Genomic DNA, 12,560 nt, shown 5'->3' on the forward strand with positions numbered 1-12,560 from the left:
GCAGGTAGCAGCTACATATATTTCCAGCAAGTGAAACATGGAGGAGGGCAAGGAAAAGTCCTTAAATTCCTAACTTTTCACAGGGTTCACACACATTGTAGAATAAATCCTTTGCTTGCCTGGGTCATCCAAATTCTACCCTTTCTTATAAAATGTTTGCCCACCCAACCTGACTTGATTCAGTGAGGCCCTAAGCAACTTCGAAAGCTTCTGTCTCACAATAAAAATAAAAAAGGGCTGGGGATGTAGCTTGGTGGTTGAGAGCCCCTGGTTTCAATCCCTGTACAAAAAAAAGAAAAAGAAAATCTGGAACAACAATAAAGATGACTGTAGAACTACAGAAATACAGTTGAAGTCTTTGTAGATCAATTAGGAACTCTGTGTAATTGCTAACAGAGAAAATGAGAGTTCAATTGAAATACAAATTCAGATACCCTGATGTGATGAGGTAGATGACTAACAAAGATAATCAACAGATAACAATGAATAGGTTAATGTAGAAAGGGAATCCCAACAGGGCCATTCCACTTGGAAAAGCTGGGTAAAGGGTGAGTGCCCTTTAGGGATTGCAATAAACCCATTTTGTCTAAGGAAATAGAAATTAACTGCAGAACCACACTATGTGGTTTACTTTTAATTTCTTGCATATATAGCCATACATAAAGTCACTACTTAGTAACTTCACAAATAGATGAAATATCTAATATCTGTGTATATAATTACATAATAGTCTTCATATAATTACTCATTAAAACAATCCCAATAAGTCATATATTAGTATTCAGAATATATGAGAGTGAAGATTAAAGAAGTAACTTTCTCAAGTTTACTCAATCCTGTATAACACACATGCGCAAGCACATACACAGTCACATGTAGTTAATTATGGGGATACATTCAGAGAAATAAGTCATTAGGAAATTTCATTGTTGTATAAACATCACAGAGTATACTTATATGAACTAGGATGATTACAATTTCACTAAATAATAACAATCTATGGGACCACAATGACTACGTTAACATTGAAATATCATTATATGTGTGTACACTAGGGTTATTTATATATTTGTGTGTGTCTAAGTGTGTGTGTACCCTCTATAATCCCCTACTTTCCCAAGTTTGACCGTACCAGTGAATATGATGGGATACCACTTCTATGATCAGGTTACTAATCAGCTGACTTTGATTTGATTAAAAGGGAGATTATTGGGGATGAGACTGACTAATGAGGTAAGCCTTTAAAGATGATTAAGTGTCAGAAAGATTATTGAAGGAGCAAACTGCAACACATGGCAAGGACCTCAGAGTGGTCTCTAGGAACACAAAGCAGTAACTGTGTGACAGGAAGTAAAAATATGGGACCCTTAGTCATAGGACCACAAGGAAATGAATTCTGGCAAGAACTTTATTTGTTAGTCGTTTTCTGTGCTGTAACAAAATGCCTGAGAATCAACTTAAAAGGAACCTTAAGTCTCAGAAATTGCAGTCCACAGTCACCTGACCTGTTTGCTTTGGGCCTGCAGTGGCACAGTACTTCACAGTGTCAGGAACACATGGTAAAGGCAGTCTGTGCACCTCATGCCATCTGGGAAGCAAAGTGAGAAAGAGCAGAGTGAGGATTCTAGTATTCCCTTCAAGGGCATCCATCTACTCAATGACCTAACTTCTTTTAAACAGGCCCCAACCCTTAAGGTTCTACTACCTCTCAATAGGACCACAGGCTGGAGACCAAGCCTTTAATATATGGGTTTTTGGGGTACATTTAAGACCCAAACCCTATCAGTTGAGGAAGTCTGGAAGTGTCTCGTAGAGTCTCCATGAGTATGAAGTCAGCAGATACCTTGATTTCAGCTTCGTGAGACCCTTAGCAAAGGCTGTAACTAAAATGTCCCTGACTCCAGATGCACAGACACCAGTGTAAAACACTTGTGTTGATTTAAACCACTAATTTTGTGCTAATTTACTGTGTAACAGTAGGAAACAAATTAGAAATAACCTCAGAGCATCATTCCCCTGCTGAGCAGAGGTGAGATCCACCTGTTTCCACTTGCAGCAGAAATCAGTTTCCACACCACCATCGCTCAAGGCTAAGGGTCTGTGCTCACTTCTGTGTGGCAGCTGCCGAAATATAATTCATTACATTTTTTTATCTTTTTTTTTTTTTTGAGATACAGTCTTGTTATGTTGCCCAAGTTATCTTCAAACTCCTGAGCTCAAATGATCCACTTGCCTCAGCCTCCCTAGCTGCTGGCACTATTGGAACATGCCAATATGCCTTGCTTACTTTTTTTTATAAATTGAAAATTTTTTGTTTTTCTAATTATAAAAATGAATTAGTACATATTAATTGAAAAAATCAAATTTCAGAAATCTATATGAAAAACATTTTTAATTCTAGAGCTAATCACTGCTAATAAACTTCTTTAAAAATATTTTTAGTTGTAGATGGACACAATACCTTTATTTATTTATATGTGGTTCTGAGGTTTGAACCTAGTGACTCACACAGGTTATGCAAGCACTCTACCATGAGCCACAACTCCAGCTCTAAACTTTTTCTAGTTTTAAAAAGCAACATATTATTAACTATAGTCTTTTATGCTACAGTTTCATGAATAAATATAAATATCTATCACTTTCCAAACTATGTCCTACACATTCTTCAAGATATTAATGTTTCAAGAAAAAGAGTGTTGATATTCTAGATTATTAAAAAGCAACTGGGTGGAACATGGCGGCGGGCGCGGAGAGATCAAGTCTCTGACCTCTTCAGCTGTGCAGGCATAGGGAGTCGTAAACAGCCTAAATCTGTTTGCTCAGGATCACTAGGCAAAGCTGAGCTGACGTGGATCTGGGGCGAACAGTCTGGGCCTCTCAGAACACACACCGAGCCCAGATCGGCTGAATTCAAGCTCCCGTTCGCCTGCTTCCCGCAGACAAACAGCTGCGACTCAGCACTGATCCATCCGGCTGAAACAACTGGTCGGCCCTTCTGATCCTACGGAGGTAAATGCCTACCGAGCCTTCATAGGCAGCGGCCACAGGTTTGAAACGGGGCTTGGGAGAGACAGTAAGGACCCACCCATTGCATTGGTCACCCGGCAAAGGGAAACGAACTGTCGCCATTTGCAAGAGATACCACCATGGCAGAGAACTGACGTCATCAGACTGCGGCAGAGGAGATAACTTCATTGAAACCTGCGGCTACAGCATCAAATAAATTTATAGGAGTAAACAGTAACTCAGCAGTCAAACAGAACAAGAAGTAACATGAGCAGCTTCAAAAAGCAAGGAAGAAAAGCAGTACAAACAATGCAGGACAGCCTAAATATTCAGGAGGACCTAGAGTCATCAGAAAAATGGTCATATAAAGAACTCATGGAACACCTTAGACAGATGGAATGGAACCTTAAAGAGGATACGAGACAGCAAATTCAAGCAGCGAAAGAACACATTGAGAATGAGTTACATAAACAGATAAAACAAGAAGTTAAGCATCTTTATCAGGAGATAGAGATTATAAAAAATAATCAAACAGTAATTCTAGAAATGAAGGAAATGATAAAACAAATTAAAAACTCAATTGAGAGTATCACTAACAGAGTGGATCAAGTAGAACCCAGAACGACAGATAATGAAGACAAAATATATCATCTTGAAAAGAGTCTAGCCAACTCAGAAAGGCTGGTAAAAAATCACGAGAAAAACATCCAAGAGTTATGGGATAACATAAAAAAACCAAACTTACGAGTCATCGGGATAGAAGAAGGTACAGAGATTCAAACCAAGGGAATGAGAAACCTGCTGAATGAAATAATTACTGAAAACTTTCCAGAAATAAAAAAGGAAACAGATATACAAATTGAAGATGCATACAGGACACCGAGCACACAAAATCACAGTAGACCAACGCCAAGACACATTGTTATGAAGATATCCAATATACAGAACAAAGAGAAAATATTAAAAGCTACAAGAGAAAGGAGGCAGATTACATTCAGGGGTAAAACAATTAGGTTAACAACGGATTTTTCATCACAGACGCTGAAAGCAAGAAGGTCATGGAACAATGTTTTTCAAACACTGAAAGACAATGGATGCCAACCAAGAATTCTGTATCCAGCAAAATTAAGCTTCAGGTATGACAACGAAATAAAAATCTTTCATGATAAACAAAAGTTAAAAGAATTTGCAGCCAGAAAACCAGCATTGCAAAGCATTTTGAGCAAAACACTACACGAGGGAGAAATGAAAAACAATAACCAAAACCATCAGAGGGAAGAGCCTCGGTAAAGACAGAGGGCGAGGGGAAAGATAATCATGGAGAAACAAACTAAATTTTTTTTAAAAAGGATAAATAATCAAACATGGTTGGAAGTACAAACCATATATCAATAGTAACTCTGAATGTTAATGGCTTAAACTCTCCAATAAAGCGACATAGGCTGGTATCATGGATTAAAAAAACAAATCCAACAATATGCTGCCTCCAGGAGACACATCTGATTGGAAAAGACATACACAGGCTGAAAGTGAAAGGATGAGAAAAAATATACCACGCACACGGTCCTCGTAAGCAAGCAGGGGTGGCCATCCTCATATCGAATAAAATTGACTTCAAGACTAAGTTAATCAAAAGGGATAAAGAAGGACATTATATACTGTTAAAAGGAACCATTCACCAACAAGACATAACAATTATCAATATCTATGCACCAAATAATGGCGCTGCAGCATTCATAAAACAAATACTCCTCAAGTTCAAGAATCAAATAGACCACAACACAATAATTATGGGTGACTTCAACACACCTCTCTCACCAATGGACAGATCCTCCAAACAAAAGTTGAATAAAGAAACTATAGAACTCAATACCACAATCAATAACCTAGACTTAACAGACATATATAGAATATATCAACCATCATCAAATGGATATACTTTTTTCTCGGCAGCACATGGATCCTTCTCAAAAACAGACCATATATTATGCCATAGGGCAACCCTCAGTAAATATAAAGGGGTGGAGATAATACCATGCATTTTATCTGATCATAATGGAATGAAACTGGAAATCAATGATAAAAGAAGGAAGGAAAAATCCTACGTCACATGGAAAATGAACAATATGTTACTGAATGATCAATGGGTTACAGAAGACATAAAGGAGGAAATCAAAAAATTCTTAGAGATAAATGAAACTACAGACACAACATATCAGAATCTATGGGACACAATGAAAGCAGTTTTAAGAGGAAAATTCATCGCCTGGTGGTCATTCCTCAAAAAAAGAAAAAACCAACAAATAAATGAGCTCACACTTCATCTCAAAGCCCTAGAAATGGAAGAGCAAAACAACAGCAAATGTAGCAGAAGGCAAGAAATAATTAAAATCAGAGCAGAAATCAATGAAATTGAAACAAAAGAAACTATTGAAAAAATTAACAAAACTAAAAGTTGGTTCTTCGAAAAAATAAATAAGATCGACAGACCTTTAGCCATGCTAACGAAGAGAAGAAGACAGAGAACTCAAATTACTAACATACGGGATGAAAAAGGCAATATCACAACAGATGCTACAGAAATACAGAAGACAATTAGAAATTATTTTGAAAACCTATATTCCAATAAAATAGAAGATAGTGAAGACATCGATAAATTTCTTAAGTCTTATGATTTGCCCAGACTGAGTCAGGAGGATACACACAATTTGAACAGACCAATATCAATGGATGAAATTGAAGAAGCCATCAAAAGATTACCAACCAAGAAAAGCCCAGGACCGGATGGGTATACAGCGGAATTTTACAAAACCTTTAAAGAAGAATTAATACCAATATTTTTCAAGTTATTTCAGGAAATAGAAAAAGAGGGAGCTCTTCCAAATTCATTCTATGAGGCCAACATCACCCTGATTCCGAAACCAGACAAAGACACCTCAAAGAAAGAAAACTACAGACCAATATCTCTAATGAACCTAGATGCAAAAATCCTCAATAAAATTCTGGCAAATCGAATACAAAAACACATCAAAAAAATTGTGCACCATGATCAAGTAGGATTCATCCCTGGGATGCAAGGATGGTTCAATATACGGAAATCAATAAATGTTATTCACCACATCAATAGACTTAAAGATAAGAACCATATGATCATCTCGATAGATGCAGAGAAAGCATTCGACAAAGTACAGCATCGCTTTATGTTCAAAACATTAGAAAAACTAGGGATAACAGGAACTTACCTTGACATTGTAAAAGCTATCTATGCTAAGCCTCAGGCTAGCATCATTCTGAATGGACAAAAGTTAAAGGCATTCCCTCTAAAATCTGGAACAAGACAGGGATGCCCTCTATCACCACTTCTATTCAATATAGTTCTCGAAATACTGGCCAGAGCAATTAGACAGACAAAAGAAATTAAAGGCATAAAAATAGGAAAAGAAGAACTTAAATTATCACTATTTGCAGATGACATGATTCTATACCTAGAAAACCGAAAAGGGTCTACAAAGAAACTACTAGAACTAATAAATGAATTCAGCAAAGTGGCAGTATATAAAATCAACACGCATAAATCAAAGGCATTTCTGTATATCAGCGACAAAACTTCTGAAATGGAAATGAGGAAAAACACTCCATTCACAATATCCTCCAAAAAAATAAAATACTTGGGAATCAACCTACCAAAAGAGGTGAAAGATTTATACAATGAAAACTACAGAACCCTAAAGAGAGAAGTAGAAGAAGATCTTAGAAGATGGAAAAATATACCCTGTTCATGGATAGGCAGAACTAACATTATCAAAATGGCGATATTACCAAAAGTTCTCTATAGGTTCAATGCAATGCCAATCAAAATCCCAACGGCATTTCTTGTAGAAATAGATAAAGCAATCATGAAATTCATATGGAAAAATAAAAGACCCAGAATAGCAAAAGCAATTCTAAGCAGGAAGTGTGAATCAGGCGGTATAGCGATACCAGATTTCAAACTATATTACAGAGCAATAGTGACAAAAACAACATGGTACTGGTACCAAAACAGGCGGGTGGACCAATGGTATAGAATAGAGGACACAGAGACTAATCCACAAAGTTACAACTATCTTATATTTGATAAAGGGGCTAAAAGCATGCAATGGAGGAAGGATAGCATCCTCAACAAATGGTGTTGGGAAAACTGGAAATCCATATGCAACAAAATGAAACTGAATCCCTTTCTCTTGCCATGCACAAAAGTTAACTCAAAATGGATCAAGGAGCTTGATATCAAATCAGAGACTCTGCGTCTGATAGAAGAAAAAGTTGGCTCCGATCTACATATTGTGGGGTCAGGCTCCAAATTCCTTAATAGGACACCCATAGCACAAGAGTTAACAACAAGAATCAACAAATGGGACTTACTTAAACTAAAAAGTTTTTTCTCAGCAAGAGAAACAATAAGAGAGGTAAATAGGGAGCCTACATCCTGGGAACAAATTTTTACTCCTCACACTTCAGATAGAGCCCTAATATCCAGAGTATACAAAGAACTCAAAAAATTAGACAATAAGATAACAAATAACCCAATCAACAAATGGGCCAAGGACCTGAACAGACACTTCTCAGAGGAGGATATACAATCAATCAACAAGTACATGAAAAAATGCTCACCATCTCTAGCAGTCAGAGAAATGCAAATCAAAACCACCCTAAGATACCATCTCACTCCAGTAAGATTGGCAGCCACTATGAAGTCAAACAACAACAAGTGCTGGCGAGGATGTGGAGAAAAGGGTACTCTTGTACATTGCTGGTGGGACTGCAAATTGGTGCGGCCAATTTGGAAAACAGTTTGGAGATTCCTGGGAAAGCTGGGAATGGAACCACCATTTGACCCTGTTATTGCCCTTCTCGGACTATTCCCTGAAGATCTTAAAAGAGCATGCTACAGGGATGCTGCCACATCGATGTTCATAGCAGCACAATTCACAATAGCTAGACTGTGGAACCAACCCAGATGCCCTTCAATAGATGAATGGATAAAAAAAATGTGGCATCTATACACAATGGAGTACTATGCAGCAGTAAAAAATGACAAAATCATAGAATTTGCAGGGAAATGGATGGCACTAGAGCAGATTATGCTTAGTGAAGCTAGTCAATCCCTAAAAAACAAATACCAAATGTCGTCTTTGATATAATGAGAGCAACTATGAACAGAGAGGGAGGAAGAGCAGGAAGAAAAGATTAACATTAAACAGAGACATGAGATGGGAGGGAAAGGGAGAGAAAAGGGAAATTGTATGGAAATGAAGGGAGACCCTCATTGCTATACAAAATTACATATAAGAGGTTGTGAGGGGAATGGGAAAATAAACAAGGAGAGAAATGAATTACAGTAGATGGGGTAGAGAGAGAAGATGGGAGGGGAGGGGAGGGGGCATAGTAGGGGATAGGAAAGGTAGCAGAATACAACAATTACTAATTGGGCATTATGTAAAATTGTGGATGTGTAACCGACGTGATTCTGCAATCTGCATTTGGGGTAAAATTGGGAGTTCATAACCCACTTCAATCTAATGTATGAAATATGATATGTCAAGAGCTTTGTAATGTTGTGAACAACCAATAAAAATTAAAAAAAGAAAAAAAAAAGAAAAAGAGTGTTGAGTTCAAGTAAGTTTGAAAAAAACTGCTTATGACATTTGCTTCTTGGAGAATAACAGAAAAATTTGAGGAAACCTGGCAACAAATAGGAAAATATTTTAATAAAAAATTTTGTAGTTGTAGATGGATAGCATGTCTTCATTTGTTTATTTTTATGTGGTGTTGAGGATGGAATCCAGTGCCTCACATGTGCAAGGCAAGTGCTCTGCTACGGACTCAGTTCGTAAAATATTTTAATTGTTATTTAACACAAAGTTAGCTCCCACCAGACTCAGCCTCTTGCACATCTTTTCATTAATATTAATTCAAACCATGGACAGATGTAAAACACTCTGGGATAAAACAAGGTAATATACATATCTTTCATTAGTTTCCTAGAGCCTGAATATTGAATTAAATTATGTTTCATTTAAAATCCATGTTTTTGGTCTCAGTGAGTGCATAATTCCTATGATAAACTTTCAACATAATGTAACAACCTCTTAAAATTAATTTATTTTATAAAAAGGGAGGAAAAAAGCAAGAACCATGCAAAGGACTGTGACGTACCTAAGTGGTAGAGTGCTTGTCTAGCATGCTTGAGGTCTGGTTTTCATTCCCAGAACCATGAAAATAATACTTTTATGATTCTCCACATCAAGGGACCAGATCTCAGAGTAGCATTATTAAATATTATTTACAGTGCTGTATTTTTAGCACAGCATTTTAACTGGAGTTTTTACAAACTGGCATGTAATCGGAGAATAATCAGAGAAATGGCAGGTTCATACTGGCATTTATAACAAGTGCAATCAGACATTTCTGCATAGGTATGAAAGGCAAAACCAGAATCATCAAAACATGGTTGAAATAGGCAAAAGGTCTTTGGCTCAAAAAAGGATATAATTTTTGAAAAAACGACAGCAACCTATAAATGGGTCTGGCAAGACCAAATAGCAGTAAAGTCTCCACAATCTGCTTATGCGGATTTCTGAAACTCAAGAAAAAGACTTGTGTATTTACTCAAGAAAAAGACTTGTGTATTTACTCAAGAAAAAGACTTGTGTATTTTCACAGAAAGGGTCGACTTTGGACGTCAAAGTGTTTAGGTAAGCAATGACTGCACAATGAGTGCAAAGCAAGCTGTAACTTTGTACAGCAAATTCGAGCAAGTTCAAGGCTTGGAAGGCACAGAATCTTTGGGACTCTTGTGCATCACCTATTTGCAACAGCAACACTGCAACATGCAAACCAACAGCGGACAGATCGAATTTAATGGAATGCATATCTCACGCGGTGCTTTAGGCCTAGTCCTAACAAATAGCATTTCGAACATGGTCACCTTACCCACAGTAGGTTACTGTCCTTATTTTACATATTCACACTGTTGTGTGCACACCAGAGCCTGTTTGTTTCTAAAGCTATGTCCTTCCCCCGCATCCGACGGTGCAAGTAATCTGTCACTTTCTCTGGTATCGGAGAGGAGCGAGATATTAGCTCTGTTAGCTATGGAGCATATTCCACTTGTTCAGTTCAGGATTCGGGATCCAGGCCCTCTCGGTCTCAGGACGGGCCCATCGTTGTAACTGCTAAGGGCATCAAGAATCCTTCATTTGGTGGGCTGACGCCAAACCAATACCATGGAAACGGTAACTACAAACCACAGGCAACCTGCGCCTCACCAACAGGCCGACACACTCCCAAAGTAAAAATGAAGTCACCCGGGGCCCCGGAGATGACGCACTTCCGGCGCGCTGCGCAGTGCGGTCATCCAGGAGGCCTGCGCAAAGGGAGGCGGGGCCAGGGATGGGCGGGGCGTTGCTGGAGGCAACCTGGGCGCCTGCCGATCTCCAGGCGGGAGTGGATCGCTGGGCGGGGCCTGTAGCCGGCGCCGGCCTGTGGGAAGCGGGCGCGGGGCGGGGCGCGGCCTCCCCACCGCCGGACCCGCCACTGACGCCGCCGGCAGCTAGGGAGTTGGGGTCTGTTGGGTCGCCAGCAGCAGCATAGCCGGTCTTGAAACTGCGGGCCTCTTCCTGCCTCCTCAGGGGCTCCAGCCTCGGCTTTCCCCCTAGCACTCGGCGTCGCCGCTGGCGCCGCCGCCCGATCCGCAGGCCGCCGCGGGCCGCGGAGCCCATGAAGGCGCGGGCCCCGCCGCCGCCCCCGCGGCGTCGCCGTCGTCCCGGAACGTCCCGAGCCGGCGCGGGCATGGCCGCAGCATGAACGCCGGGCCGCCGCGGGAGCCAGAGTGGAAGGCGGCTTCGCAGCCCGAGGCGGGAGCCATGCAGGAGAAGCGCGCGGGCGCGCAGGCCCCGGGCAGCAGCTGGGTGAGCGCGGGCGGGTCTGAGGCCGGTGCCCCGGAGGCTGGGCGGGGGCGCGGCCGGGGCTCCGGCGCAGCCCCGGTTCTTTCTGGCCGAGCTAAAGTCACCCTTAATAGGGGCTTGCCTAGTGACTCCTCGCTTGGCACAACTTAGACTGTTGAGTGGTTTTTGTCTCAGAAGAGCCGGGCACGGGACAGGGAACCTAAGTAATCGGGGTATTTCAGAGACCTCCATCCCTGCGTCAGTTGATACAATTTTCGGGGCGCAGGTTCTGCCCCAGCCAACTTAGATAATGTGCAGGGAGCTTGTAGAACCGCACATTTGGCTCAAGCCCCCGAGTAGCCTGCGGAGAAGCTGGCGGTGGAGCCGGGCAGCGCCCTCCTGCACCTTCCGCTTTCTTCGGGCACCGGAGGAGCAGGCAGCCCAAGGGAAGCTGCAAATCCCAGGCTGTGCAAGGAGCAGGTTCAGGCCAGGCTCTTCCTCCGGTGATGCTTGAAGTTTAGACGGCGTTGACAGCAGTCGCACTGGACAGCCTTGACTTCGTTGGCCTGGATTCGGCCGACTTGGCCTTGTCAGTGGCGTCTTAGTTTCTTATGGTGGAATTCTAAGCACAGAGGATCTGTCATTTCTTCCCAGTCCTAAGTTTAAAAAGGATTTTTTTTTTTTTTTTTTTTTTTTGCGGAGAGAAGGGACTATATAGGACGTAAAATTAGAAAATGTTAAAATGAACAGACTCTTGACACCATGGAAAAGTTTTTCTAAAGGAAAATGGGAATTTTATGAAAAAATATATATGAAAAAAATATCTAAAAAATATATTTAGATTTTTAAGCTTACACGACTAATTTTGCTTTTAGTTAAAAAGTGCTCAATGATTATACGTGCATGTTTGGTGATGTGAATTCCCATTAGTGGAGTTGGGAGGGTGGTGAAGTAGAAGGAGCCCTAAGGAGGATGGAGCCAGCAGAGCTGGTTTCTAGTCCTGGTTCTACTAGAGTAATGTCACTCTGGGCAGAGTATTGACACAGCCTAGCCATTCAGTGCCTAATCTGTATAATGAGGACTTAGTAGTGTTGAAGGCCCCTGTGACTCCTTATTTTTGAAAAAGCATTAAAGATTGCTTGTTTCCAAGGTAGGATCTTGCAGATATGGAAAGCTTGTCTTATAGGGGGAGGTCAATTCTGTAGAATTGGTTTCTCTTGTTTTAATTTTGATTAAACCAAACTGTCATTCAATCCCCTAAACAAAACTAAACTACCAGCTCCTTCTGTCTTCCTTGAATTGTTAGACAGTAATTACTAATTAGTGGCCAAGCTAGTAATCTGAGAAGTACCTTCCTTCATCTCTTTTCATATGTACAGTAAGCAAAAAGTGCAGCTACTTTTACTAGGTGCTTTTTTAGGTTTTCACCCTCTCCTTTGCATTCCCATGGTCCCTTTCCTAGACTTTGACCTCCCTTTTGAGACCCTTGCTCATCTCATCCTAAGTCTGCCCTTTACATTACTGTTGAATAATTTAAATGTGATCACTACTGCTGCAATTTTTTTTCATTGACTCCCAATGGCTTACAGGCTTAAAAACTGCCAGGTGGAATCATTATTAACATGG

The 12,560-nt window shown here is 40.4% G+C and overlaps 1 protein-coding gene and 1 long non-coding RNA gene across 2 annotated transcripts in view; one reads left to right on the forward strand and one right to left on the reverse strand.

Annotated features, from left to right (window-relative positions):
- Window positions 1-10,322, reverse strand: part of LOC144250013 (uncharacterized) — a 50,570-nt gene extending 40,248 nt beyond the window's left edge. Inside the window, exons 1-2 of the long non-coding RNA XR_013342382.1 lie at window positions 9,982-10,322; window positions 1,506-1,588 (exon numbers count right to left, since the gene is read on the reverse strand). This is a non-coding gene — a long non-coding RNA (uncharacterized LOC144250013). The remainder of the gene's footprint in view (window positions 1-1,505; window positions 1,589-9,981) is intronic.
- Window positions 10,323-10,584: 262 nt separating this feature from the next.
- The window catches only part of Slc71a2 (solute carrier family 71 member 2), a 60,704-nt gene continuing 58,728 nt past the window's right edge, over window positions 10,585-12,560 (forward strand). The window contains exon 1 of the mRNA XM_026406911.2: window positions 10,585-10,958. Coding sequence (XP_026262696.1) covers window positions 10,851-10,958 — 108 coding nt within the window. The 5' untranslated portion in view covers window positions 10,585-10,850. The remainder of the gene's footprint in view (window positions 10,959-12,560) is intronic.

Source organism: Urocitellus parryii, chromosome 13, assembly GCF_045843805.1.
Source record: "Urocitellus parryii isolate mUroPar1 chromosome 13, mUroPar1.hap1, whole genome shotgun sequence".
Lineage (NCBI taxonomy): Eukaryota > Metazoa > Chordata > Mammalia > Rodentia > Sciuridae > Urocitellus > Urocitellus parryii.